This window comes from Bos grunniens, chromosome 16 (genome assembly GCF_055505025.1).
Source record: "Bos grunniens cultivar Pamir isolate PY7600 chromosome 16, Bosgru_T2T1.0, whole genome shotgun sequence".
Classification (NCBI taxonomy): Eukaryota; Metazoa; Chordata; class Mammalia; order Artiodactyla; family Bovidae; genus Bos; species Bos grunniens.
Genome location: NC_141180.1, coordinates 77,988,441 through 78,015,857, shown reverse-complemented (window position 1 = coordinate 78,015,857; position 27,417 = coordinate 77,988,441). Strand labels below are relative to the sequence as shown.

Below are 27,417 nucleotides of genomic sequence, written 5' to 3'. Positions count from 1 at the left end.
GAGCAGCAAGGCTTTATGTCACTGTCCTTGAGGCCTGTGGGGATTCGGTTTTATAGGTGAGGCAGCTGAAACTCAGAGGGCTCCTGGGCTCATCATGTTTTGGACCCAGGTCTGCCTGCAGACAAGGTGTGAACTCATAACCAGCGATCTCAGTTGACCTGGGGCCAAGGTCCTTGAGTTCTCTCCATGCCCTCCCTTCCCGGGGAATCATGCCCTCCTGGGGATAAGCTCAGCCAAGCCGGAGACTCAGGCACGTGTTTGCCTGGAATCTCTGTGTTACGTTACTCCTTCCTTAGACAGAAAGAGCTGCTCATAACCCCAGGTGGCTATTCGGGAGCCTGCCTAGCTGTCTCCATGACCTCATGCCTCTGTCCTGGCCTGCCTTGCTAACACCTCCTGCTTTCCTGCATAACCGTAGACAGTTGTCTAGGATTGCAGATGCCCTTGGGCTCACTTTTGCTCTCAGCTTCCAGCTTTAGCTGTCTAGACTCTCTAGTCCTGTTTGCCCTCCCCCTCATCTATTGTCTCAATATTCTTTAGTTTGTCTTCTCTGTCTCATCAAAGCCTCTTGGCATCTTCTTCTCATGGTAGTTAGAGATTATTAGTAGTGACCTAGATCCTGAAAGGAAAAGGGGGTTGTGATGTGGGCCCCTGCCTAGGCCTAGAGGACAAGACTCCAGCCTTCTGGGAGCAAAGGCCTCAAGCATGGTCTTTAATACGGCAGTGGCAGCTGGCCAGCCTGCTGGCTGGGGATTGCAGCACGTATTTGACTTACTGAAGAAAACAAACAGCACTGTGTCTGTGATAGAGAGAAGAGAGATTAAGGGTCTGCCAACTGGAGAGAGACTGGAAAGGGCTGCTCAGTGGTGAAGAATCCACCTGCCAAGCAGAAGACATGGGTTCAATCCCTGGGTGGGGAAGATCCCCTGGATAAGGAAATGGTTACCCACTCCAGTATTCTTGCCTGGAGAATCCCATGGACAAAGGAGCCTGGAGGGCTGCAGTCCATGGGGCTGCAAAGAATTGGACACAATTTAGTGATTAAACAGCAGCAGCAGCAGCAGCAGCTCCTCCTAGTGTCCCCTGTCCTTTTTTCTCCAAGGAGAACTAGAGGAAGTCATCCTGCCCCTCACATCACATTTCTATTCCCATGATTTTGCCTGGATCCAGGTTTAAAGAAACTCTTAGAATGTTCACGCAAGAAGGTAATTCAGAACAGGGCTCAGCAAGCCCTCTCTGCAAAGGGTCAGATATTACTAGTAAATACTGGTGACTTTGTGGGCCACATGGCTTCAGTCACAGCTACTCATCCCCGTAACACAGAAGCAGCAAACCACATATGAACAAATGGGTGTGACTGCGTCCCAGTAAAGATTTCTTTATGGACATTAAAATTTTAATTCACCCACATTCATGTGTCCCAAAATGCATGTCCTTTTAATTTTTTTTCAATCATTAAAAAATACAAGAACTGTCTTCAGTCACCAGGCTGAGCCATTCTCATCTTATTCTCGGCCAGTAGTTGGCCATTTCCTCATTCAGAGTCCAGTGTTTCTCAGACTGTGTTTCCCAGAGTCATGGTCTAATACTTGTGGGAAAGACTGGGTTAAGGAGTGTTAAGCCCACACCAGGCTTCTGGCTCCTACAGGGCACAAAGGTTTCCAAGAGGGGCAAGCATGTGCCAGCCTTCTCTAATTTACTGAGAGTGAAATCCTTAGTGCACAGAGAGTTTTGCAGATAAGCATCCCTCAGGACCAGGTTCTGGGGAACATGCATTGGAAACACCGCTCCAGTCTGCCCCTCACCTACACCCTACACCTGAAGGCTGAGCGTCCTACTAGGAGGGCACCCGGCCAGGTCTCTTGATGGCACTGATGCTCCTGTGGCGATGGGATAGAGCTTTTGTTTGCTTGCTTGCTTGTTTTAACTTTATGGATGTAGAAACTGAGGTTCGAGGTAGCTAGATGACCTGCCCCTGTCACGCTGCCAGTGGCAGAGCTGGAACTCAGACCCAGCGCTCACCGCACCCAGGGGCTGCTTCCCCCATGGCCCCACTGTCTAGAGTGAAGGTTGACTAGCAGTGACGTCATTCTCTGGGAAAGCATGACCGGTTTCCCTTTCTCCACCTCCCTCTGCCTCCCCTGCTCCTCCCCCACAGCCCCCATGTATATGAAGCTCCACAAAGCCTGGCTTGCCTGCACACCTTTACTTTGGAAACAACTTCCACAGCTGGAACAAGAGCCTTCCATCCACTGTTACACCCCTGGTTGGTGCATGGTGTGTGTGTGTGGACGCCTGCCCAACTTTCTTCCTCTACGAAAGGAACCAGCCACCACCAACCAGCAAGCCCTCAAGCATCCCTTCCAGGGCCCGAGGTGAGTGATGGGAGATTCCCGAGTACTTGGCTTTGAAGCCTTAGACCGACTGCCGCCCGACTGAGCATAGGGGCTGGGGGGACACAGAGGCGAACTTTGTCAGCGTTTATGTAAAGGGTGAGATACGCCATGAGGAGGAGCTGCTCTCTTGGGTTTAACATCGGAAGAGTTTAGGCTGGAGGAGAGGAAGGCTAGGAGGATTATGAAGCCCACAGGTGAATTTGCAAGAGGCTGAAGAGCCGGTGGCATTGGAAAGAAGGGACCAGGAAGACTCTGAGGGAGAGGCTGGAGCTCAGAGCTGCATGACAGGACAATGCGTGCTGGCCCCAGGCCTGCTCCTCTGGCTCGCGAGTTGGCAGGCACTGGGGAGACAGACCTTCTCCTGGCTTCCCGCCCAGCTGAGGGGTGGAAGACCAAGCGTCCTCAGGTGCGAGACCAGGGCCTGGAGTAAGCAAGGGCGGGACCGAGCTCTGAGGAAAGAAGCAAGAAGAGAAGCAAAGGGCCAAGGAGTCATGGAGAAGCAATCTCTGCATACAGTTATGACAGACAGACAAGGGGATTCCCTGCCTCTAGCTTGCGGCTCTTCACACAGTCATGCAGTGGAAGGCTTTAGAGGTGATTCATGTGAGTCCTCCTGATCCCTCCTCTTGTTCAGTCACCTGAAACATTACTTCCTAGCGTCAAGAGTGAGTCGGTCAGCTGAGGTGGCAGAGTGAGTGTGCGTACCAGCTCGCCCGTCCCTGTGGGCCAGGATTAAACCCGCAGCGCCTCTGGATGGTGATGGGAGTCAGAGGTGGCCTTCTCCGGGGGGAGGGAAGAAAGACCTGCCCATGTGTGTCCGGTGACTTGAGGGCAGAACTCAGATCGGTGAATGTGTTCTGCCGAGTCTGAGATCCTTGTGTGTGTTCTTTGGCACATTATAACTACCCGTTTCTTCATTTTTCTTGGTCAAATTCTGACTGGTGGGTGGGCTGTTGGCTAGAGAGGACTGTAACGGAGCAGGGAAGGTGGGGCAGGGCGTGTGTGTGTGTGTGTGTGTGTGTGTGTGTGTGATGCAGAGGGGAGTGCTGAGGGAGGAGGTAGCAGGGATAGCCAGACCACTGGGAGTAAGACTGAGGGGCAGAAAGGCCCTCGGGGCCGAAAAACCGTTGCCTCGCCCAGGGCACCCTGGCAAGGCCACACGTTTGAACTGTTCTAACACCAGGAACGCACCCTGGTTTCAGGTTTTGCATCTGTGTGTCCCCAAGGCTGGCTGCGGCAGAGGCAAGGAGCCTTACTCCAGGGGGACCACGCCTGAGGCTGAGGGCCTTGCTCACAGGGCTGCCTCCTTACCCCAGCAGGATGCTCCCTCACAGGGGTGCCCCCTTCCCCCAGCAGGATCCTCCCTCACAGGAGTGCCCCCTTCCCCCAGCAGGATCCTCCCTTACAGGGGTGCTCCCTTCCCCCAGCAGGATCCTCCTGGACCTTCTTTGCTGCAGATGAACTCTTCTATGCACGTGGCTGCTCTTCCCTGCTTGAGTCTGATGCTGCTTCTCTGGAGCCCAGGGCCTTGGGTCCGGGGCCAAGAGTTCCAGTTTGGGCCCTGCCGGGTAGAAGGAGTAGTTCTCCAGAAACTGTGGCAGGCCTTCTGGGCCATGAAGGACATTGTGGTGAGTGAAGTGTTGTTCTGGACCCAGCCATGGAGGGAGGTGATTCTGGGCAAAGGAAAATATTTGATGATTATGGAGCCCTTTGCAGCTTGCTAATCATGTTCCTACCTAGGAGCTTAGTGAAGTCAGAGATATTGTGGGTCCACATTTCCTTCTCCACTCGATGAAACTGAGGCTCAGAAAGATGTGGCCAATCCATAGGAAAAGAAACACAGCCCATGAGGAATAAGAAGGAAGCCTGATTCATTTGCACTTCATCTCTGTCCCAGGGTTACATAAGCCTTCACCCACGGGAAGTCACGGGGAATCCTTTGAGACCCACCAGAGTTTTCACCTACTGCTTTGCCAGCTCCTCCTAGTTTGTTCCCACCTGCTGAGGCCTTGACTCAAGATTGAAAGAATGTTTAATTCTGAGTTGGGAAAGAACGGTTAATGCATCCTGTGACACGTACTCCTTAAAGGACAATCCAGATGCAAGGCAGAATGAAGGAGCTTGACAAGGCAGTCTGGGGAGAGAGGAGGGTGCTGGACTAGGACAGGACACCTCTGTGTGATCTTGACCTTGAAACCAGTCCATACAGTAGCCTTCCCCCACTCCTATGCTATCAGTTTCCTTATTTGCACAATGAGGAGGTAGGACAAAGAATCAAGGATTCTTTGGCTGGAAACCCAAGAAGTGGCGGGCTGCAGGGGAAGCCTTGAGGTGCAGCCTCCCCTACTCTCCATGGAAGGTGGGGGTAACATCCTAGTGTAAGAATCCTAGTGGTTCTTAAAATGGGCATATTTCTTCATGCTTCAAGTGACCAAAGGAATCAAAGGACCAAGTCCTTTATCAAAGCTCTGAGAACGCCTAAGATTCCATCTGCCCCCGGGAGGCCAGGATTCATGATTTTCTGAAGCTGAAACCTTGTACCTCCCTGCCAGGAGCCAGCTCAGCATGGCCCTCCCTGGGTCCCCCCTGTGGCTTCTGAGGTCACGCAGACTAGATAGACTGAAGGGTCTGGGCAAGCAGCATGTACTTGCAAGGTTGGCTTCTATGTTGACCTCCAACCTGGAGACATCTGTCCTTTCTGTTCCCCAAGCAAGCTCAAGATAACATCACGAGTGTCCGGCTGCTGCGGAAAGAGGTTCTGCAGAGCGTCTCGGTAATCAGACGTGGGGGAAGGGTGTTGTCTCCTCTGGGTGGCTGGTCTCCTGAGGGTGAGGCTGAGGGGTGCTCCAGGGGAGGCTGATAGAAGACTTCACTTCTGTCCCGGGCTGCGCCTGCACAGGTCAGGGCTGGGTGGTGAGCTGGAGGAGGAACACCTGGGCTGGTCTCCTCAGTACCCAGGGTATGTGAATACAGGACCTGAGGAGAGGGCGGGGACTGAGGCTTGTAAATATCTGTCTCCATTTAGCCAGTCTCCATCAATCTGGATTTCTCTTCTGCTCTCATTGGCCCAGAGCCGTCTGCCTGGGCCTCTTCCATGCCCCCACTTTCTTCTCACCCATCTAGGCAGTGAGTAAAAACCACCAAGCTCTGACCCCTGAGGGATGCCAAGCTCCCTTCTGTGGCGCCTCAGGGGCCCAGGGTGCAATTCCTGCCTTCATGGACACTAGTTTTCTCTCTCTTCATTTCTCCTTCTAAATCTTTTCCCTGCCAAAGCTCAGCTAACCAAGAGGTGGTGCTTTTCAAGGCCCATCACTGCCCAGAGCTATTAGAGAGGTCATGGGCTGGAGAAGAAAGAAATCTAACCACATGGGAGGCAGGAGTCCTGGGCGCCAGGCCTGGGCCTGCCACTCACTGGCTGTGGGACCCCGGATGAGCCCTTCCTTTCTAGGTCTGTGGGTCCTCTGGTCAAACAAAGATGTCCAAAGGGGCTCTGAAGCGTAAGACCCAACGCTTCAGAGCCCCATCTCCTGGAGGATCCCTGCCTCCACTTGTGCTTATCTTGCCCTGTGCACCACGTGGGTGGTTCATCAGGGTCAGAGTGGGCAGAGGCCTGGGCTTGGCAGTGACCCTGCCACCCCCTAGGAGACTGAGAGCTGCCACCTCATCCATGCCCTGCTGAGGTTCTACGTGAACACTGTCTTCAAAAACTACCATGACAAGGCTGTTGAATTCGGGATCCTGAAGCCATTCTCTACTCTGGCCAACAACTTCTTTGTCCTCGTGTCAAAACTGCAAGCCAGTGTGAGTAGAACAAAGTTGGGACAGAGGTCCACAGGAGATGCTGTGTTTTCAGAAGACTCCTCTTCCCTTATCTGGCCCTGGCTTTTATTCCGTGACAGGGAGCTGCAGGTGTCATGGAACGGGGCACAGGCTCTGGACACCAGCAGTGCTGGGTTAAGTCCAAGTCTAACAGACTGGGTGTCCATTTGCAAAGTGGTCAATCTCTCTTTCTCTCTCTCTTTTTTTTTTTTTGTGCAAATAATCAATCTTATTTATTTAAAACACCTTTGAGAGAGAAATTGGGAGACCAAAACAAAACAAAAACAAAACCCCGAAAGTGGTCAATCGCTTTGGGCTTTGGTTTTCTTATCTATAAAGTGCTGATAATCACCTCTACCTGGCAAGACTACTGTGAGTATGAAAGGAGGCAGTATCTGCTGCACGGTGGGAGGTCAGCATTGGCTGCCCTGGGGATGTGAGATTTGGAGGTGCCCTCTTAGGCCTTGGGAGTCTTTCTGGCATTACTAGGAAAGAGTGGGAGAAGGCATCTCTGCTCCTACCTGACACTTGGCACGATTTTCTTTCTCTGTTATCCAGCAGGAAAAGATGTTTTCCACCCGTAAGAGTGCACGCAGGCGATTTTTGCTGTTCTACCAAGCATTTAAACAGGTAATCAAGGCTGGGAACTGAGAGTTGCCCATCTGGAAGCAGACTACCCTGAACTGTCACACGAGGGTACCTTAGGGACCTGGTGTAGAATTCAATGTAGGGGACTCCATCCAGCTCGCCCTGAGCCACCTGACTTAGCAGGAGCATAGCTATACTATAGCTGCGTTAGTTACCATATACTTTGCATAAACACTGCAAATGACATGGCCAATTTTTCTGCCAGTTTTCAAGTTAAAATGCTATTCTATTTCCCTACAAGATGATTTCACTACCAAGGACATTCCAAAGTGAGAGCTTTATGGGTACCTGAGGTGGGCAATTGGTGAGTCAAAAGTGAGGGAGAAAGAAGGGAGAATCCCCAACCCCAACACAAATCTGCAGTATTTTCCAGGATGCTCAAAGGGTCGAGTTTGTGAAAAAAGAATTATGTTGTCTTTTCCTAAACTAAGACAACAAAGAAAATTCCAGTTTCATCCCCAGCTCCCTCCCCAAGACAATCCAATTTCGATCATTTTTTGAGGAATAGATATTCCAGTTTATAAACAAATGGTGAAGAGCAATAACATACTAGGGAAAGGGACCACCCAGGTCTCAATTTCCTCATCTGCACAGTGGTCTCAGGTGGATGGAATCCACCCTGCACAGGGATTCTGATGCTTATTGTCAGGGACTCATGATGTTTTTCCCTTGCTCCTTATCTGCGGCCACTCACCAACCCATCTGTCCTTGCCTCCAAAGCAGACAGCGCACACAGAGAACTGATGGGTGGTGACTTTGTCAGAGGCCATCCTAAAGGGGTCACAGCCCGTGATCTACAGTCGCACCAGGTTCAGGGGTCAGAAGGAAACCTGTTCCTGTGGCTAACACGGCAGGTCTTCAACTTTCCTTTCCCTTTAGTTGGACAGAGAAGCAGCTGTGACCAAAGCCTTTGGAGAAATGGACATTCTCTTGAGCTGGATGGAGAAATTCTACCAGCTCTGAAGGCCTAGACCAGGATACCCTCCTTCTTCTCCGTGTCATTTCAGACGAAGGTCCCTTCCCCTGATGTCCTCTGGGCACTTCACACTCTTGACCATGGGTCCTGTTCTTGGCCCCAGCTTACAACTTCATTCTTTAAGTGACCATAACAACAGTCATGGAAGGTTCCCTTGGATGCTGTGAATAATCTACAAAGCAGATTCCTATATTTATTACAACTCTATTCAATTCCCATCAGTGTTTTAACTGATGCCATATTTATTTGTCAGACTGAAACTTCTATTTCAGTGAAGTTTCAGTGAAACTGTCTTTTGGAGTTGCCCTCTTCACGTTTCTCTGTTTCCCCCCACAATCCTCGCCACTGTGTGGGGTTAGTGGATGGGAATGCTCAGGAAATGCTTAATAAATTGGATTTTTAAAACCTGTCTTTGAATTGCTGAGGAACAATGAGGGATGCTGGGATATGGAGTTGAGCCTCAGGGCATGGAAATCACATGGTCACGACATCTGCAGGAACAGAGCGCTGGGTGAGGTGAGAGCACTGGTTGGAATGTAAATGGTGAAAGACAGAGCACAGAGGGTGCCCAGCACAAAGCAGACTCCCCGTCAGCACCACCTCTCGCCTCTCCCGTCAGCCCTTCCCACCCGCTTCCACCAGCCCCGTCCCTCGGGTGCTCTTTCTGATCCTGCTCATCCGCCTTTGTCGCCTGCCTTGGGGGCTGGAGTCAGGCTGACACTGTGGCTGGTGTCCTCATGCCTGGACGCACAGTCCCATCTGTGAGGGCACTCCCTGCTCATAAGGCAGGGACCTCGGGAGCCTCTGCTTTCTCGCACTGGACCAGTGCCCCGTGAGGCTGAGTTGTGTGTCTGGGAAAGGCCTTCTTAAAAGCAAGACTGGGCATTCTCTCGTCTCCAGCTCTGTATCCAAAGATACAATGTCTGCCTAACTCTACCCTCCTTCAGAACACTTAGGAGGATGAATAGGATGTGGGCAGTCTCTTCTTCCACGATGTCAGTGCTTTTGCAGAACAATGGGCCCTCCAGGAACCCCAGATCACTGTCCTTCCCCACCTGGCCATAAGCCACTTGGACTGGAACAGACTGTATTTCTGAAAGCAGAGAGTTGTAATGGCTTTGGATAGCTCAAATAGACCACGGCTAAGATAGTACTAGGCTATAGAACAAGGATAAATAGATAACAAAAGCTATTCTATTTCTTAAAGAGAGAAAATGCTGGAGTCAGGGTACTTACGTGGATCAAGGGAGGAAGACCTAAAGAGGGTATCCACGTGTGTGACTAACAAGGATGGTTCTGAAAATTTACAACCCTTCATCACATCCAATAAACTGCCGTCACCACAGGACTCCAGACAAACAGAAGATCACTAGTAAGTGCTAGCCCTAAGACTGGGGCAGAGAGGTTGCCAGGGGTGTTTCATACCAAGGTCCCTTCCTAGCTCAGGGCTGAAGTGTGTCTTCACAGGAAAGTCCAGGTACCTTCTGCTGGTGGGGAACTCAAGCTCGAGAAGGGCTTTCAAAGCAACAGCTATGCCTCCACTCCAGTCCAAGGCCATGTGGTCTAGAGCCAGGGGAGTAAGGACCCTGTGATCAAAAAGACTCTGCAAGTCCATAGCCTGTCACATGGCTTGGAGAGGAGGCAGGTGGCAACAGGGCAAACACTCTGCATTCCCAGAGGCCACCTGAAAACCACGGGGGTTCAAAAGTGTGTAAGGAGAGCTGGAGGAGGGGAGACTGATCAGTGCTCAGGGCAAACAGGCAGGGATGAGACTTGAGGTGGGGAGGTAACAAGGGTTCTGAAACAGATGGAGTGGGTGTTGGGAGCCAGCAGACAGGCAAGACTCATTGACACCAAGGTCTGGGTTCAGGGGCACAGCTGGAGAGGTGAGTCAGGCAGGCAACGTTGACGTAGTCATCGGAATCAGTGTCCTCCACCTTGGCAGCAGGTTGGTGGCAGAAGCTTACATATTCACAGTCGATCTTCAGAGATGGGACATGGAGCCAGGGAATTTCAGGTACCTGGAAATGACCAAAGGATCATCCCTGGGTTTGGGTAGGGTGACTGTAGTATCCACAGTGGGCAATGGTGGGGTGGGGCTTGGGGTGTGCGTGGTTGCTGTTCTCCAGAAGGCAAAACACAGAGGTGGTTGAGCTCCATCAGGCGGCTCAGCCCTGGGGATTTTCAGGGTGGTGCCTCACGCTCTACATAACTGGAAAACACTTAGATCTAATACGGCAGGAAGTGTTTTAAATGGGGCTCAGACAAAAATCATGTGACTAAGCATGGGTCTGAAGGAGAACCAGCCACCAGAGGAGTTCCCCCTCTGGATTAGATGATGTGACTTGTGGAATAAATATGCATCTTCTCAGGGAATTATTCAGAAGGAGGATGAGTCATCCTCTGCACCTCCATAGGGCTTTCATTCCCTGGAGAGGCTGTGACGTGACGGGACAGTGCATTCCAGGAAGGAGTGGGCGGTTGAAGGGGAGGAAGGTAGCAAGCTGTGTGGAGCTCCACTTCCCCGGAAAGAAACTTTAGGATCATCTGCCTTCGGGATGGATCAGTTCTCGGACGGCAGGGCTATGGCATGACCCCAGTGTGGCATAACTCTTGTGACATCCACCCAGGAAGGCTGCAGCAGGGAGAGTCACATATTTTTAACACAACCACTGAGAACTAGAAGCTCAGCCCCCTGAACAGAGCAGGCACTGAGTAAGTGCTCACTGAAAGGAGCTGTTCCTTTCTGTACTTTACCAGAGAGGGAATGGGCAGCAGCTTGCTTCAAAAATGTATCTCCCACTGCCTGTTACGGTTCATCATTTGAGACTAATCTGACTTAACCATTTTTAAAAAGTCGCTCCCTGTGAAGGCTTAAACTACTCAGTCATTTATCAGAGGCACCTTGTTGTGAATTTGTTTTATCAGGATTTTTTTTAATCCCTGATAGCAGGAGTGTGAATTTCAAGCAGGGAGGAAGGGTAAAATTTAAGCAAGGTACAGGTACCTAGATAGCATATTGAAAAGCAGAGTCATTACTTTGCCAACAAAGGTCCGTCTAGTCAAGGCTATGGTTTTTCCAGTGGTCATGTATGGATGTGAGAGTTGGACTGTGAAGAAAGCTGAGCGTTGAAGAATTGATGCTTCTGAACTGTGGTGTTGGAGAAGACTCTTGAGAGTCTCTTGGACTGCAAGGAGCTCCAACCAGTCCATTCTGAAGGAGATCAGCCCTGGGATTTCTTTGGAAGGAATGATGCTAAAGCTGAAACTCCAGTACTTTGGCCACTTCATGCAAAGAGTTGACTCACTGGAAAAGACTGTGATGCTGGGAGGGATTGGGGGCAGGAGGAGAAGGGGACAATAGAGGATGAGATGGCTGGATGGCATCACTGACTCGATGGACATGAGTTTGGGTGAACTCCGGGAGTTGGTGATGGACAGGGAGGCCTGGCGTGCTGCAACTGATGGGGTCGCAAAGAGCTGGACACGACTGAGCGACTGAACTGAACTGAACTGACAGGCCCACATGAGGCCATGTGTGGTCACAGAACAGTTTCAGAGAAAAGGACTCAATGGATATGAGTTTGAGCAAATTCCTGGAGATAGTGAAGGACAGGGAAGACTGGCATGCTGTAGTGCATAGGGTCACAAAGAGTCAGATGTGACTTAGCGAGTGAGCAACAAAGGGTAGAGTTGATGGGCACTGCTGGGCCTACCTACGCTACTGAGAACTCCTCCAGCAGGGCTGAGCAAGGGCAAGCTCCAGAAGCTGGGCCTGATGGGGGCAGAGCTGTTGCTTGTTCCCAGGCATCACTCTCCCCTTTTAAGCAAGACCCACAGGGATACAGTTCTCAGCGCCCCCTGAAGGCAGGTGTGACCATGTGATTAAGCTGTGCCCAGTGGTTCTCTGATACGTGACACTTCAGGCTCCTGGTCTTAAAAAAGCAACTTTCTCCCTCCCATGTGCGGATGCATACATGGTGTTAGTGATTGAGCATCAACCACGGATGAGGAAAGACTCCAGGGGATGGTGGAACAACAGTTAGAAGGCATCTGCAGCCCTGGATGACCCCATGGCTCAGGCCACCTCCTCCTGGCTCCCTGTCTTCACTTTCAAGGAAAACAGGCTTCCATCTTGCAAGCCCTGGGGTTTAGCGTTTGCTGCATCAGCTTAGCCTACACCCTAATTAAATCAGGGACATTTGCCACACTTAGTTTTCCTGGTTCCGGAAGCAATAATGTTTCTGCTACTGTGGATGCTTTAGAGAATAAAATGTTCTCTTCTTAATTGGGGAAGACAAAGAAGGATGAATAGCTTAACATTTTTTCATACACCTGCCAATGCTCATCAATGGAAAGATGAGAGAGAGAAAAAAAAGATGAGTTCCCTACTCCACACCTAGATTTAAAGAGGAATCTTTCTCACTCAAAGTGTTGAATCTTATCTGTACAGTCCATGGAATTCTCTAGGCCAGAATACTGGAGTGGGTAGCCTTTCCCTTCTCCAGGGGTTCTTCCCAGCCAGGGGATTGAACCCAGGTCTTCTGCATTGAAGGCAGATTCTTTACCAGCTGAGCCACCAGGGAAGCCCATCTATGTCTCTGCTGCTGCTGCTAAGTCACTTCAGTCGTGACTTCCCCGTCCCTGGGATTCTCCAGGCAAGAACACTGGAGTGGGTTGCCATTTCCTTCTCCAATGCATGAAAATAAAAAGTGAAAGTGAAGACGCTCAGTCATGTCTGACTCTTAGCGACCCCATGGACTGCAGCCTACCAGGCTCCTCCATCCATGGATTTTCCAGGCAAGAGTACTGGAGTGGGGTGCCATTGGCCAGGCTTAATTGCCTTCAGTAAACAATCTCCTCTTATCTTAGAGGGCTTACTATCAAGTACTTCCTCAGATGAAACCCGGTAACCCTCTTAAGACCTACTGGAAACTCAATCTCTTACACAGGAAAGCCCTTCCCAGTCGACATCTAGCATCCTCTTCTTAAGCTCCCATTTATCCCATGAGGAATGCTTGGCCAGAAGCCAAGTAACTAAGTCTACCACAATTGTTGGGTAGCCGTCTACGTGCACCGTCCAAGGAGGAAACGGATACTCACTCTCGGACGCAGGGACCGGCAGCGGCTGGGAAAGCCCGCGCCCTCCCGAGAAGCCGAACCTCCGCAAACGGCGCGCGGGGCCACGCCCAGGTCTGGGGCCGCCCTTTCGAGCCGCAGCTGCCAATCAGAGGCGGGGCGGGACTTACCTGCAGTGGGGCGGGGCTTACCCGCGGCGGGCGGGGCTTACCTGCGGCTGGGCGGAGGCTGCGGGCGCTCCGGGGACTGGGGGCGATGCGGCCCCTCCACCTGATGGGGAAGGGGAGGGCGGCATGAAGGCGGGGCCCAGGGCTCACCCCCGACCCCCAGCTCTGCGGGAAGCCCCCGGGCGGTGGACCCTGCCCGGCTGTGCGCGGCTGGCCTGGAGGCGCGGGTCTCCAGGCTCTCGCTGTGCGTCGCGCGGTTTCTGCGGCTCCAGCTCGTGCGCCGGCCCCGGCCCGGCCCCCACCTCCTCCACCCGGCTCCCACTCCCCCAACCCCCACCACCCTGCTCCCATCCCACCCCAGGTCAGAGCACCACAAGATCCCACAGATATTGCCAGATATTACATTATGCGGTGTCACGCGTAATGAAGTTTATGCTCCATTCACAAAATCTAGCTCTTCTATCAATGACTAGGAAACCAAGAAGGTCTTTTTGACATAATATAAGACATAAAGCAAAGGACAAATTCACTCAAATGAGCAATTCACTGCCTTTCTTTGAGCCTCCATTTCTTTATCTAGAAAATGAAGCCGCCGTTTCTGCGGCTCCAGCTCGCGCGCCAGCCCCGCCCCCGCCTCCACCTCGTCCCCCAGGACCCCCCACCCCACCCCCACCCCCACGCCTCCAGCCCCACCCCTCCAGCCCCGCCCCCCACCCCGCCTCGTTCCTCCCGCACCCCACCCTCCCCACCCCTCCAGCCCCATCCCGCCCCCAACCCCTCTCGTCCCCCCACCGCCCAGACCCGCCTCGCGCCCCCACAAGCCGACCTTCTCCCCGCTGCCTGCCTGCACGCCCGGCCTTGCCCTCCTCCCGCCTGCCAGCCGGCTCACCAGCCGCGTCCACGCCGCGGGGCCTCCGAGGGCAGGCGCTGTAGATATTGCTCGGGGTGCGCGGCCGCCGGGACACGCGCGGCCGCCGGGACAGGGCCCGCTGGGAGGCGTCCAGCGTGCGCATCCTCACGGCCAGTCGGCGGACCCGCCTGGAGAGAGCTTCTCGACCAAGCCGCAGGGACAGAAGGAGGAAGGAGGGTGTCAGAAGCCCGCACTCGCCCAGTCTTACAAAAAACTAAAGACGGCCCCCTCCCCGCCGTTTGGCAGCGTCTGACCTGAGAGTGCTCCGCTCGAAAGTGGCACAGGCTGGCCCTCCACTTCAGGGTTCGGGCCGCACCCCTCACCATCCCCATGTCCAGACCACCGAGTCCCATCCCAAGTCCCCTCAAACTCAGTCTGCTCATTCAAAGTCCTGAGTGTCCCTGGGGGATCAGAGGGAGCTGGATTCTCTGGGAGCTCCGTCACTGGGCCTGACTCACTCACCTTTCCGTCTTTGAATGATCCTTTTTGCCAGCAGCCCCAGAAGCGCCAGGAGTATGAGACCCAGGATGGTGGGGATCAGGACGAAGACACCTTGGTCTTCCATCCCAGACGCAGCGCCCGGGCCCTGGTTGGAGGCTCTGAGCAGGGGAGGAGCGGGGAGAGGAAGGAGAGGTAAGAAACGGAGGGGGACTTAAGGCAGCACCCCAAGGGCCAACTTTTGAAGGCAGTTCACAGGTTTGTCCCTTGGATAACAGAATTCTCACCCCACCCACCTCCCCCAACCCCACCCTTGTCACAAAAGGGCCTGTCTATGGAGTCAGGAAACCTGGATTAAATTTCAAGTTTAGCTTTTTCCTGGCTGTGTGATCTTGAATCAGTTTCCTAACTTCTCTGAGCCTCATTTCCCAGTAAATGGTTACAGTAAAACCTGTTTCACAGAACAGTTTAAGGATGAAATAAAATAGTGGCTATAAAGACCTTAATGTAGCTGACCCAAGCAGCAATCAACAAAGGTCAGTTCCACTTCCAGCTCTCTGCACCTCAGTTTCTTCACAAGATGATTGCAGATTTTAAATGAGTTAGTTTCTGATAACTATGGAAGACAGGATGGTGCTCCCTTTGCTAGAAGGTCTTCCCTCCATTTTCTCTACATGTTGAAATCTTGCTTTCCTTATCCATTACATAAGTCCTCATTTTCTTCTCCAGTTGGGGTAAACTAGAATCAACTGTTTCTCTGTGTCACCACTTCCTCTGTTCATACCAGTTACAACACTTATCACAGTCAAGACTAGTATTTGTAAAATAACACCTAGATATCATGTTTTTAAACTTTTCTACATCTTCAGGACATAGCACAATGCCTGGCATGTAGTGGGGATTTAAAAACATGTTGGTTGAGTTAATTGAATTCTTCTCCACTAGTAGGCTGTTATGATTTAATAGACTAGGAATCAGAAGTCCTGGTTCTGTTTGTAACCACTTTGCTCTCATGGGCTCAATTTCCTAATTGTAAGGCCCAAATGATGTCAGAAATGCCTTTCTTCGCTCACGTTTGCCTTTGCTTGTGTGTGTGCCTAACTGCTCAGTTGAGTCTGAGTCTTTGCAACCCTATGGACTCTTTGCAACCCTATGGACTGTAGCCTACCAGGCGCCTCTGTCCATGGGATTTTCTAGGCAAGAATACTGGAGCAGGTTCCCATTTTGTCCTCCAGGGGATCTTCCTGACTCAGGAATAGAACCTGCATCTCCTGTCTCCTACATTGGCTGGCCAATTCTTTAGCACTGAGCCACCTGGGAAGCCAGGTTAGTTTCTGGCTAAAACTAAACTAGCAAATAGCTTAGTTCTATTTGCTTTGGCAAAAAATTAATTCGCAGGTATTACATGAGTCTGAGTGAACTCCGGGAGTTGGTGATGGACAGGGAGGCCTGGCGAGCTGCGATTCATGGGGTCGCAAAGAGTCAGACTCGACTGAGCGACTGATCTGATCTGATCTGACTGGTTTTCTTTGGAATCTGTTCTAATGCTGCCTCCTAGTGGTCGATAGCAGCACTTTCCTGGGCTGCACCCCATCCATTAATTGAGAGCTGGCCAACAGAAATGTAGTCCGAGCCGGACAGGTAACTTAAAATTTCCTAGTAGCCACGTTGAAAGAGTAAAAGGAAACACACAAAAGTAATTTTTAAATTACTGATGGTTTAGTAGCTAATTTTATATTCATTTAGTTCTTCCCCGTCAAAACAGGAGCAGTCTCTCAGAGCCATCTATGATAGCATGATTCTATGCTAGTTTAAAACTCAATCCAATTGTTGGGTTGTGGCCAATTACCTGTGCCTATTACTTCTGGGTTACCTTGGTGGATTTCTGTTCTTTTGGGCTCTTATTGGATACCCCCTAGGAAGTTTGTTTTAGATGAGTGTTCAGTCCTGTTCTATCTATTTATAATAATTCTAGATGGGATCCTCTCACCTGGCCAATTAAAAATACCTGCTCTGAGGCTGGCCATAGATTTAGGTTTTTTCTTAGGGTCATTTAAACTCAATTGGAGTGATGAGCTAAGTCTCAATAAAACATTAACTTCTCATCTATTAAAAGGAAAACTCCTACAATTATGGGGAGGATCTACATGGTTAACCGGAGAAGGCAATGGCATCCCACTCCAGTACTCTTGCCTGGAAAATCCCATGGATGGAGGAGCCTGGTAGGCTGCAGTCCATGGGGTCGCTAAGAGTTGGACATGACTGAGCATCTCCACTTTCACTTTTCACTTTCATGCATTGGAAAAGGAAATGGCAACCCACTCCAGTGTTCTTGCCTGGAGAATCCCAGGGACGGGGGAGCCTCGTGGGCTTCTGTCTATGGGGTTACACAGAGTCGGACACGACTGAAGCGACTTAGCGGCAGCTGCAGCGTCAAAACAGATTTGCATAAATGTTGAATGACTGAAAGATCTTCATCTCATCTCTACAAGATCTCCTGCTGGAGCACTGATGTGTGTACTTGTTAATAGGACTAATGAGTTAATGTTATAGGCATAACATTAGTATAGCTATAATAAATATATCTATACTGTATTTCACAGTGACTTCTAGAGACAAAGCCAAGAATTGTCTCTGTTGGCAGACATTTTAGGGAGATTTCGGTGGATCTCCTAGTTCTAGTCTCCTTTGACCAGTTTTACCCCGTCCGAATGGTGGAGGCATCTTACCTCTGCCTGTGAAGCCTGGTTTGGTGGTTGTAGCTGGCCGTCTGGAGCCTGAGAAGCCCCTTCTGAGCTGAGGTTTTTGAGGTTGTGATGGCTGGCAGAAAGATGGTGGGCTCAGCAGTTGCTACTGAAGATGCCCTGAAAACTCGGGGGCGGTGGGTGACTGAGGGGTTGGGGGAGGCCTGGTGTGCTCGAGGAGACTTGGTCCTTTGAGCTGGTGTGGTTACTGCAGGACAGAGGAGGACAAAGTGACTTTCCATATCCACACTCTGGTCTCCGGTAGCCTTGGGTCAACCATTTCTTTCCTGAACACATTCCTTCCTTTTAGGTAGACTACCTTTGTTCTTGCAATCCACATTGCCTGAAATGCCTTCTGAACAGGCCATCTACACCTAGTCCCTTCTGTCTATATTTGCTTCAAACTCCATTTCCTACAGGAAGTCTTCCCTGACTTCCCAGGCAGAAGAGCTTTCCCTCCTCTTAACCACGGAGAAAACCTTGACTGTAGTTCAGTTCCCACCCTGACTTGTATTATATCTATGTGTTTGTCTATTCTCCCACATTCCACACCTGTCAGTCACAACCTTGGGTATGTAATGAGCTCAGTGACATTATCCCCCTCTCAAGGGCCAGCAGAGTCCTCTAGGGTAACAATATTCAATTAATGTGTCTACCTCTCAGGGAACATGTGAGGATATGATAGAAACATTGTATGTCAAAATGCATTCAAGACAGAAAAGTGATAGAAATGTAAAAGTATCATTAGTATAATTAATCTTATTGTCGCAAAATACAGCTGTTAAATTACTGTATGCCATCAAATGGAAGATAGCCACATGGGGAGCAGAAGGCAGGAGGACTTCTGGCTGGGAAATGTCTGCCCAGTCTTGGTTTCCTAAGTCATTCATAGAAGGGCTAGATTTTGTGAATGGAGCATAAACTTCATTATGCGCGGCCCCACCTGGTGGTGATGTGTAAGTACTGCAACTAGTGGCAAGTGGCTGAGGGATGGGCTTGACAGCCTTGGAATGCAGATCTCAAGGAGGTTCCCTCTTCCAAGATAGGGAAATACACACGTGAGACTCAGCTCTGCTCTGCCAACCACTGCATGAACTGAACACATATTCCCCTCGTCCACTTTCACAACAACATAGAATTTCTCCCACTTCCCCTGCCCTAGCTTCGGAGAACTGACCTTTGGACATGAATGTTAAAGAACTGGCATGTGCAGGCATCTGGAACCAAGGAGGCAAGTGCATTTGTAGAAATCTATTAAACCATGCTGGAGGCTCAGGCATCGGCTCTTCTTCCCAGGATGGCTCGTAAACTACCAAAGGCAAGAGAAGTCCATTGGTGGTCTCCAGCATCAGCCTGAGGCCCGGGGGAGAGACTGCTGGTGTGAGTTGAGGCTGACTCAGGGTAGATTGCCAGGGTAGATGGCAATAAAGGGATGAGGACACGGTGCCCATGAGAGGAGAGGAAAAGTAACTGAGCTGGGGTCTTCCCTGGAAAAAAAATCCTCTTTCACCCTGACGCAGTGGGCATTCTCTGCAAAATCAGAGTCCGTCAGGAATCTAGATTATTGAGTGAGTACTGTGTATGTCTGAGGAAGTCAGCGGAGAAAGAAGGGAGAAAGGAGGGGTTCTGGAGCAATAAGGAAAGGATCATATAAAGTAACAAATTTGGCCATCAACTGTGGCTTGAAAAATGATTGTCTTTCCTGTATATTTATCCCTGATATTTCTCACGGGACCAATTATGGGGCTGCTTATGTCCTTTTGCTTCCAGTTTCCTCCAGTCTCAGAGCCTCTCCTCAATTTCACGCCCACCCCCCACTTGGCTTGTGACCCGGGGGAAAGGTGGGCACGTTACCACCCGGGGGCGCACCGATCCTGTTCCTTTCTCACGGCTTGGATAGAAAATTTGGTGGATCGTGAAGTTCACTGACTCTATGAGATTACAGCCCCATGGATCCCAGTTTCCGCTGGACTAGCTGGTACAGCAGCAGTGTTAGGGTGTGGGGACTGCTGCGGCCCCATGCTTGCCCCGCCTCCCCAAGGGGCAACGTTTCCTGGGTGTCCTCAGCCTCTAGCGAGTGGGGCACCTACCGCTGTGAACAGTCAGGGTGATCTGCTGGGTCTTGCCTCGGTCTGTGTTCCCGCCCACCCCACAGGCATAGATCCCGCTGTCATTCTTGGTCAGCTCTGTCATCACCACAAGGAACAGATTCCTGTCCGGACACTGCTCCAGCGTGACTCGGTGCTTGAATTCCTCCCTGACGTATTTGTTGCTGGACACCACGGTGGTGCATCTTCCAGACTCGTCAATGGTCCGGCACAGATATATCCTCACATGCGTTTCAGGAAGTGGGCACTCGATGGTAATGGATCCTCCCAGCATTCCCTCCATCTTTACTTCTGGAAGGACCTTCGGGGCTCCGACTACTGCAGGGAGAGGGAGTTAGTGAGAGGAAGCCCCATCCCCAGCCACGTCCCCAGCACAGCCCTGTTTCCAACCTGGGCCCCAGTGCAGCCTCATACTATCCATGCATCCAGCTTCATCCTTGTGAGCAGCCCTGTGCCTCCCTCATGTCTAGCCCTAGCTGCACCCACAGCCTCTTTCCATCCTCAACCCTGTTAACCTCCTTGGTCTGGCTCTATGTCCGTCCCTACTCTACACCCGAGGCTCAGTCTCTCCCCAGCCCAAGCCTTCATGTAGCTCTCCTCCTGAACCTCTATGGTCCCAGACACCAACCTCCTGAGAATCTAGTCACAATGTCATGTGCCATGACATGTGCCATGGTGAACTGCGCCCCCAACCAGCACGTGGCCCCTGAGTGACTTCAGTGTGCTGCCTGGAGGCGTGGTGAAATTTACTGCAACAGGTTTTCCTGTCTAGTTTTGTTTTGCTTGGATCCATCCAACCAAAACAACTCTTTCACCTCCAGTTTTTTTTTTTAATTCAATCATTAACAAGTATCTATTGAATCACGTTCATGTGATAAGCTAGCTGCCATCCCTCCCTCACAGAAAGAATCACTTATTCAGTGAAACAAATCTATGGCCACCACAGCAAAGTGTAATAAATCCCATGGCGTGAATACACAGGGCTCCTTGGAAGCAGCAAGCGGAGTGCCTGATCCAGGCTGCCACGGAGGGGAATTTGAGGAAGGCTTTCTGGGAGAAGGGCTGTGTAAGCTGTGGCCTGAAGGATTGGGTGTGGAGGGCTAAGAGAATGATGGTCATCCTCACCGAAGGAGGGAATACAGAGGGAAACAGGAGTGTGTTTGAATGTGTGCACACCTTGTTTGTGCCTTGGGGCTGGTGTGGAGCCGGGAGGAGTGAAAGGTGTGGCTCCTGAGTCCCTGACATCAATAAGCTTATGGTGGAGAGAAGGCGGGGCTAAGCTAGAGAAGAGGGTATGATTGTCAACTAAGTGGGTCCAATAAGGGTCCATATATTTCTGGGAAGATGATGCAGAGGACGGAGTGTGTGTGTTGGGGTGAGGCTGGGGGGACTGGGGTGGAGGAGAAACCCTTCTAGACAATGAGAATTGGCCCCATAAAGCCTAAGAGAGGAGAGAGGACACAGCATGTTCATGAGGAGGGGAGGGGTGTTCACAAGCTTCCTGAAATTCATCTGCAGAGCACAGATTTAGAATCGCTCCGAGGAGTCAGGGGAAGAAGTGGGGCTGCAGGCTTCTAGATGCGCTGAGGAGGACATTCTAGGGGGAGGGAAGGATGGGGATATCTGGAGAGAGGAGGAAACAACCGTGAGAGCATGAGACAGGGTGGAGGAGGCTAGAGAAGGGCTAGCAGGGGAGCGTTCGCAGGAGTTCATTAGTATCTGGATGTGCAGCTGGTTAGCACAGCAGGGAGAAGCAGAGGGCACTACAGACACGTGTGAGCTGATGTGAAAGCCCTCATGCGAATCACCTACCTCTGCTTTAAACACCCTGGAAACTGAGACGAGGGAGGCAGCCCTGTGACTGGAACATGCCAATGGAAGGGCGACCCATTCAAAGGGCAAAGACCCAACCAAGGGGCTGGGGGAATCCCCCGTAGGTCCAGAGGGACCACACACACCTGTGTGCAAAGCCTGGCAACTGAGAGTGAGCATTCAAACGTTTTCAGACCAACTCAGCCAGAAAAGGGCATGCTGGCTGCTTTCTCAAGGGTGAGGTGTTGTAAAATGGGCAGAGGCAAGACAGAGCAGAGATGGGTCATGACACATGCAGACGCCTCCAGTGGCCTATCTCTATTCAGTGGGGTACTGCTGGTCACCCTCTGGCTTGCCCAGATCCTGTGTTACGGACTGTATGTTTGTATTGCCCAAAAACTCATGTGTTGAAGCTCCCGTATTACAGAGTGGGGCCTTGGGAGGTAGGTAGGGTTAGATGATGACACCCCACTCCAGTACTGTTGCCTGGAAAATCCCATGGACGGAGGAGCCTGGTGGGCTGCAGTCCATGGGGTCGCTAAGAGTCGGACACGACTGAGTGACTTCACTTTCACTTTTCACTTTCATGCATTGGAGAAGGAAATGGCAACCCACTCCAGTGTTCTTGCCTGGAGAATCCCAGGGATGGGGGAGCCTGGTGGGCTGCCGTCTCTGGGGTCACACAGAGTCGGACATGACTGAAGTGACTTAGCAGCAGTAGCAGCAGGAGCAGGGTTAGATGAGGTTATGAAGCTGCAGCCCTCAAAATGAGATCAGTGTCCTTATTCTATTTACACAGGAGACCACATGAGCACAGAGGGAGATAGTAGCCTTCTGCAAACCAGGAAGAGGGCCCTCGCAGAAAACCATATCTGCCAGCACCCTGATCTAGGACTTCTAGTTTCCTGAACTGTGAGAAATAAATGTCTATTGTGGAAACCACATCTATGACACTTTGTTACAGCAACCAGCACTGACTGGGACATCCTTAGTGGGCAAACTTTGGATGGATGAAGCACAAGGAAAGCTGCTGGGTACACTGAGTTCTGGTCCCAGGGAAGCATTAATGGGCAAGGTGAAAATGACCAGATTCCACTCTCCTTGGAGTTCATAATAGCTTCTAACCACAAGCAGACTTCCCAAATAGAAAAAAAGATAGATACAACCTCCAGGTTTAGAACTTAGCACAGTATACGTAAGACTCCTGTGGGGGAACTTGTTAAGATGCAGATGACCTGGTCCTGCCCTTCAGCAAGGTGATTATATCTGCTTTGAACGGGTGAGTATATCTGCTTATGAATCTTCATTTTTACGTAAGCAACCCAGGTGCCCTTGAATTTTTGCAATTTTGAGCCTTATGATTACATTTCCAAGTGATTCCAGGGAAGAAAGGGAGGAGTAGAAGTACATATAAAGGAATCAACCTGTTTAATATTGATGTTTTAGAGAAGCTGCGATGTATCATTAATCTCTGAATCGGTGATTTGATTTTCAGTGATGATGGTAGGGGAGAGGGATATATGTGGTATAAAAAGTCACTCTCAACATGTAATTGGATATAAATATATGTTTGAAATGGGCTTCCCTGGTAGCTCAGCTGGTAAAGAATCCAACTGCAATGCAGGAGACCCTGGTTCGATTCCTGGGTTGGGAAGATCCCCTGGAGAAGGTATAGGCTACCCACTCCAGTATTCTTGGACTTCCCTGGTGGCTCAGTTGGTAATGAATCCGCCTGCAATGGGGAAGACCTGAGTTCCATCCCTGGTTTGGGAAAATCCCCTGGAGGAGGGCGTGGCAACCCACTCAACCCACTCCAGTATTCTTGCCTGGAGAATCCCCACGGACAGAGGAGCCTGGCAGGCTACAGTTCATGGGGTTGCGAAGAGTCAGACATGACTGAGGGACTAAGTACAGCACAGCATATGTTTGAAACATAGGAAAAAAATCTTGTTTTCGTAATACAAAATAAGGTTTAGGCCCCAAGGCCTTGGCTGTGGCTGTGCTCTGGGAATAGACTGGATTCTGCAGGGTGGTGATTTTCTAGGCAGGAGAGGTGATGAGGACCCTATCAACTCCAGTCACAGCAGGATCTCTGGAAGAAGGAAGCTGACCTGCCTGAGAGCTTTATGTTTATCAGATGGAGCAGGGCTCTTAAAAAAAAAAAAGATGAGAAACATCCCAAGCGGCTTCCTACTTCTGCACACACTGACTTGTGTGTGTCCAGGCCTGCTGTCTGCCTTGGTCCTGTTGCTGTGAATGGAGTATCTGTCTTCTCTCAAAAGCCAGTCCTTTGCCCTGGATCCTGAGTCCATCCCATCACGTCCTACAGAGCCTCTCTCCTGCAATCACCGCCTTTCTCTGCCTGCCTCGGTGGTTCCTCTCTTCCAGCATTAACATGGCTCACACACATGCCCTGATGATGCCCACACTGGACAACCCCTCACTGACATTCCCGCTCCCCTTCAGCTGCAATCCAATTCCACGTCTCCTAATTCCTTTTCCACCTACATCTGTCAGAATTTTGTCTCCGATATTCCATTGATACTGCTCCAATCAAGGTCACTAAAACTTTCCTTGTTGCCACATTGGTCACTTCTTTGTCTTCTTTTTTTCCTCATCCTCTTGGCAGCATTTGGTGGGATAGAGTCTTCCTGCCCGGAAATGCTTTCCTGGCTTCCTTGACGTCACTCTCTCAATGGCTGTCCTTTGCCATCTCCTTACTTATCTGTTCGCTTGCTTCTCCTCCTCACTTACTTCTTTGCCTCCTTCCTTATATATGGCTCCTTCTCCACCAGTTTTGGGCCACCCCAGGGCCTGGCACTGGGCCTGTCCTCCTCTCTGTCCCGCCGCGTCTCCCCGCAAGAGCCCATGGACTCCCGTGCCTTTTAGTGCCAACTCTGTCTAGATCTCAGCACTTCGTGGATCTCCAGCCTTGTCTGTACCTCTGAGCTCCAGACTTGCCTTTTGGATCCCTCCACTTGGACTTCACTCAAACATTTAAGATATATTTCACACTTACAATGGTAAAAGGAAAAAAAAAAAAAACCCTCTTGATTCCTCCTCCAAAACCTGTTCCTGTACAAGCTCTTCCTATCTCCGAAGAAAGTGTCAACATCCATTCAAGTGCTGAAGCCCCAGAGTCATCCTCATATTAAAGAATTAAGGGTAAGTTTTAGATGTGTGTTTGTTGTCCTATGTCACAGCGTCAAGCGTGTGCATTCTTACTATTATAGGTCAAGGTATAGGTAGGTTTGAAAGCCGACCTCCTATCCTGCTGTCTTTTGTGGGCCTCCACCTGGGGCCCCAAGCGATGTGGCCTGTAGTTTGTGCCTCATGCACTGGGTTCTGGGACCAGGGCCACTCCCATATTTGTAGGACCTGGGGCAGGGATGCAAATAAGGCCTAAATATCACAGTCTTGGGCTTCCCTGGTGGCTCAGAGGTTAAAGCATCTGCCTCCAATGTAGGAGACCCGGGTTTGATCCCTGGGTCGGGAAGGTCCCCTGGAGAAGGAAATGGTAACCCACTCCAGTATTCTTGCCTGGAGAATCCCATGGACAGAGAAGCCTGGTAGGCTACAGTCCACGGGGTCGAAAAGAGTTGGACACGACTGAGCGACTTCACTTTCACTTTCATCATAGTCTGAATAGTTTAAAGTTAATCACCAAGCTAGTAAACTGTTGTTGTTGTTAAGTTGCTCAGTCGTGTCCGACTCTTTGCAACCCCATGGACTGTCGCCCGCCAGGCTCCTCTGTCCCTGGGGCTCTCCAACATCTTGACAAATTTATGCTCTCCTTGGATGTCCATTCTCACACATGCAGTGCAGGGGAAAATGGCCCCAAGTTTTCTGCCTCCAGCTTCTGGCCCCTCTCCCTTCAGTTCTCAACCCTAGCTCCTGCCCACTCCAGAACAGTCCTGGCATATACTTGGTGAATGACCCAGCTTGCATGTATAAACCCCATCTCCTTCCCAAACATCCACCTGTAGCCACTTTTACAGGCCAAGACATAACTCTAGAATAGAAGACCCAGGGTAGCATTGCAGAGTCACTGAAGGTGGATTCAGAGTCATTTGGACAGGGAATTTGAGGCCTAGCAGAGGGGGTGTGGATGTGGGCTTGGGGTAAGTATGTCCTTTGGGGTCTTGAACTCCTCACCCCATGGGGACTGGCACCAGTGGAGAAGGACAAAGCCCAGAGCAAGGACCCTTCTGGCTAGAAGAGTCATAGCGCTCTGGACAGACTGCTGGACTACAGTTCGGGTGCCCTTCACTTCTAGACATCTCCCACGTCCACCCAGTCCCTCTTCCCTCTCAGGCCTAAGTTTGGTTAACCATCTGCTGTGCTCACCCATGTCCTACTACCTGTCACAGAGTCTATTTCATTAAAACTTCATTCCTTTGGGCTTTCAGGGACTTCCAACATTTGACTCAAACATTTGCCTTTCTTCAAAACTCCAGCCATCACAAAGAAAGCAAGTATGAATAAACAACTACTCTGACCCCCAAGAAACTTACCACCGAATCAATAATATATTAAGGTTCCAAAGAAGGGGCTCTGGAAAGTGTAGAGAAGGAGGTGGAGGTTGAGATGGGCTTGAAGGGCCCCATCAGTGGTGGAGGTGGGGGGTAGGGCACTCCTGGCAGAAGGAGCAGCAGGAGCAAGGCCATGGTGGCAGGGAAGTCCAGCGCACGTTCAGGGAGCTCTGCTGGCTGGAGGTTAGGAAAGTCCTGGGGAGAACGATAAGCTCAGCGTGTAAAGGCGGAGGCCAAGGAAGGAGTTGGTATTTCAGGAGTTTGGTTCAATTTGCAGTAGGAGGCATGGAAGGTCATTGGGAAGGATGATGTTATGATCAGAGGCAAGAAGAAGTAAGGTGGATCTGGAGCCACAGGCTGTTGGCTTGCAGAAAGTAGGGAGGTAGTTAAAAGCTGCTCCTGTATTCCTTTTCTTTTCACTCTGTTCTGTCTCTAGCAGAGGCTGCCATTTCTTCCTATCCTGGTAAGTGTGAATCTACAAACTACATGAATTGGCCATCAGTTGGGTCAAAGTCTGATTGGGGGTTAAAGGGGAGAGGTGGGTAAAAAGCTATTTTGGCATTTTGCAGCTGATATCATAGATAGTGAAGACAGAGTAGCTGATTTAGGTGGTGACCAGTGAGAAATCTGAGGTTATGTGTCAGGCCAGTTGTATTTTTGATCTTGATGAGATGTGGAAGTGGGGGTGCCCAAGAGATGGCTGTAAATCAAGATATGAAGCTCTGGAAATGAATTAAAAGTGTTAGCCGCTCAGTTGTGTCCAACTCTTTGTGACCCCATGGACTGCAGCCCATCAGGCTCCTCTGTCCACGGGATTCTCCAAGCAAGAATACTGGAGTGGGCTGCCATTTCCTTCTCCAGGGGATCTTCCCGACCCAGGGATTGAACCCAGATCTCCCGCATTGCTGGCAGATTCTTTACCGTTTGAGCTACCTGGGGAAGCAGGCCTACCAAATGGACCAGGGAGTCTTCGATTGGAACTTTGAAAATTCAGGCGATAAAAGAACCAAAGAAAGAATGTAGAGGTAGAAGAGAGAATATTGGAGGCTTTTAAATCCCAGATTAACAGGCTGACACCTGGGAGAGGGGACGCCTTCGGCCTGTGAGTCGACACCTTAGGGCTCAGGAGGAGTGTCTGGAGAGAAGAGAGGGGTGCTAGCTGGGAGCTGGGACGGCCTCCACCCTTGTCCTGCCCCAGGTACTGGTTTACAATAAATTCATCCAGACGCTTCAGAGCCAGAGATACCCAGCCACTCCCCTGCTGCTGCTGCTAAGTCGCTTCAGTCGTGTCCGACTCTGTGCGACCCCATAGATGGCAGCCCACCAGGCTCCCCCGTCCCTGGGATTCTCCAGGCAATGAGTCTGGAATGGGTTGCCATTTCCTTCTCCAATGCGTGAAAGTGAAAAGTGAAAGTGAAGTCGCTCATTCGTTTCCGACTCTTCGCGACCCCATGGACTGCAGCCCACCAGGCTCCTCCATCCATGGGATTTTCCAGGCAAGAGTACTGGAGTGGGGTGCTGTTGCCTTCTCTGAGCCACTCCCCTACCTGTGACCAATTCAGTCCTCATACGGCGTCCAAGGTGTTTCTCCAGAGCACTTACCTGGAAGGAAGTAAAGCGCCCAAAGCCACAGGTCCATGGCTCCTTCCAGAGCAAGGTCCCATCCAAGGGCCCCCCGAAGAGGGGGACAGAGGCCCGCTGCTCACCTCGGAGCTCTGTGCTGTCTGATGCTCAAAAGAGATTTCTGGGCCCCCACGAGGAGTGGGGCTTGGAAAAGAGGAAATGACA

General features: G+C 50.9%; 2 protein-coding genes across 4 annotated transcripts; one reads left to right on the top strand and one right to left on the bottom strand.

Annotated features, from left to right (window-relative positions):
• Window positions 1–3,830: 3,830 nt before the first annotated feature.
• On the top strand, window positions 3,831–8,245 carry IL24 (interleukin 24). Its single transcript, XM_086342893.1, has 5 exons — window positions 3,831–4,024; window positions 5,107–5,169; window positions 6,039–6,197; window positions 6,774–6,845; window positions 7,743–8,245. The coding sequence occupies exons 1-5, from the start codon at window positions 3,854–3,856 to the stop codon at window positions 7,824–7,826; spliced, it is 549 nt and encodes a 182-aa protein (XP_086199019.1). The 5' UTR covers window positions 3,831–3,853; the 3' UTR covers window positions 7,827–8,245.
• On the bottom strand, window positions 8,047–27,416 carry FCMR (Fc mu receptor). Of its 3 annotated transcripts, none has more exons than XM_086342891.1 (8): window positions 27,232–27,416; window positions 19,268–19,603; window positions 18,355–18,486; window positions 17,163–17,385; window positions 14,458–14,594; window positions 13,975–14,133; window positions 13,130–13,188; window positions 8,047–9,860 (listed from the first exon to the last, which is right to left on the bottom strand). In XM_086342891.1, exons 1-8 carry the CDS (start codon window positions 27,266–27,268, stop codon window positions 9,684–9,686), a joined length of 1,260 nt encoding a protein of 419 aa, XP_086199017.1. In that variant the 5' UTR covers window positions 27,269–27,416; the 3' UTR covers window positions 8,047–9,683. The 3 variants fall into 3 exon arrangements, with proteins under 3 accessions (XP_086199017.1, XP_086199016.1, XP_086199018.1); XM_086342890.1 differs by lacking the exon at window positions 27,232–27,416 and adding an exon at window positions 19,914–20,017; XM_086342892.1 differs by lacking the exon at window positions 27,232–27,416 and adding an exon at window positions 19,676–19,897.
• Window position 27,417: the final 1 nt, after the last annotated feature.

Coding starts and splice junctions, on each gene's coding strand:
- IL24 (XM_086342893.1), top strand. CDS start 3,854: ATGAACTCTTCTATGCACGTGGCTGCTCTTCCCTGCTTGAGTCTGATG. Junction 5,170..6,038: donor AGGTTCTGCAGAGCGTCTCG/GTAATCAGACGT, acceptor GCCACCCCCTAG/GAGACTGAGAGCTGCCACCT. Junction 6,846..7,742: donor TCTACCAAGCATTTAAACAG/GTAATCAAGGCT, acceptor CTTTCCCTTTAG/TTGGACAGAGAAGCAGCTGT.
- FCMR (XM_086342890.1), bottom strand. CDS start 19,959: ATGGCACATGTCATGGCACATGACATTGTGACTAGATTCTCAGGAG. Junction 19,604..19,913: donor TGTGACTAGATTCTCAGGAG/GTTGGTGTCTGG, acceptor CTCTCCCTGCAG/TAGTCGGAGCCCCGAAGGTC. Junction 18,487..19,267: donor CACCCTGACTGTTCACAGCG/GTAGGTGCCCCA, acceptor TGCCTTTGGTAG/TTTACGAGCCATCCTGGGAA.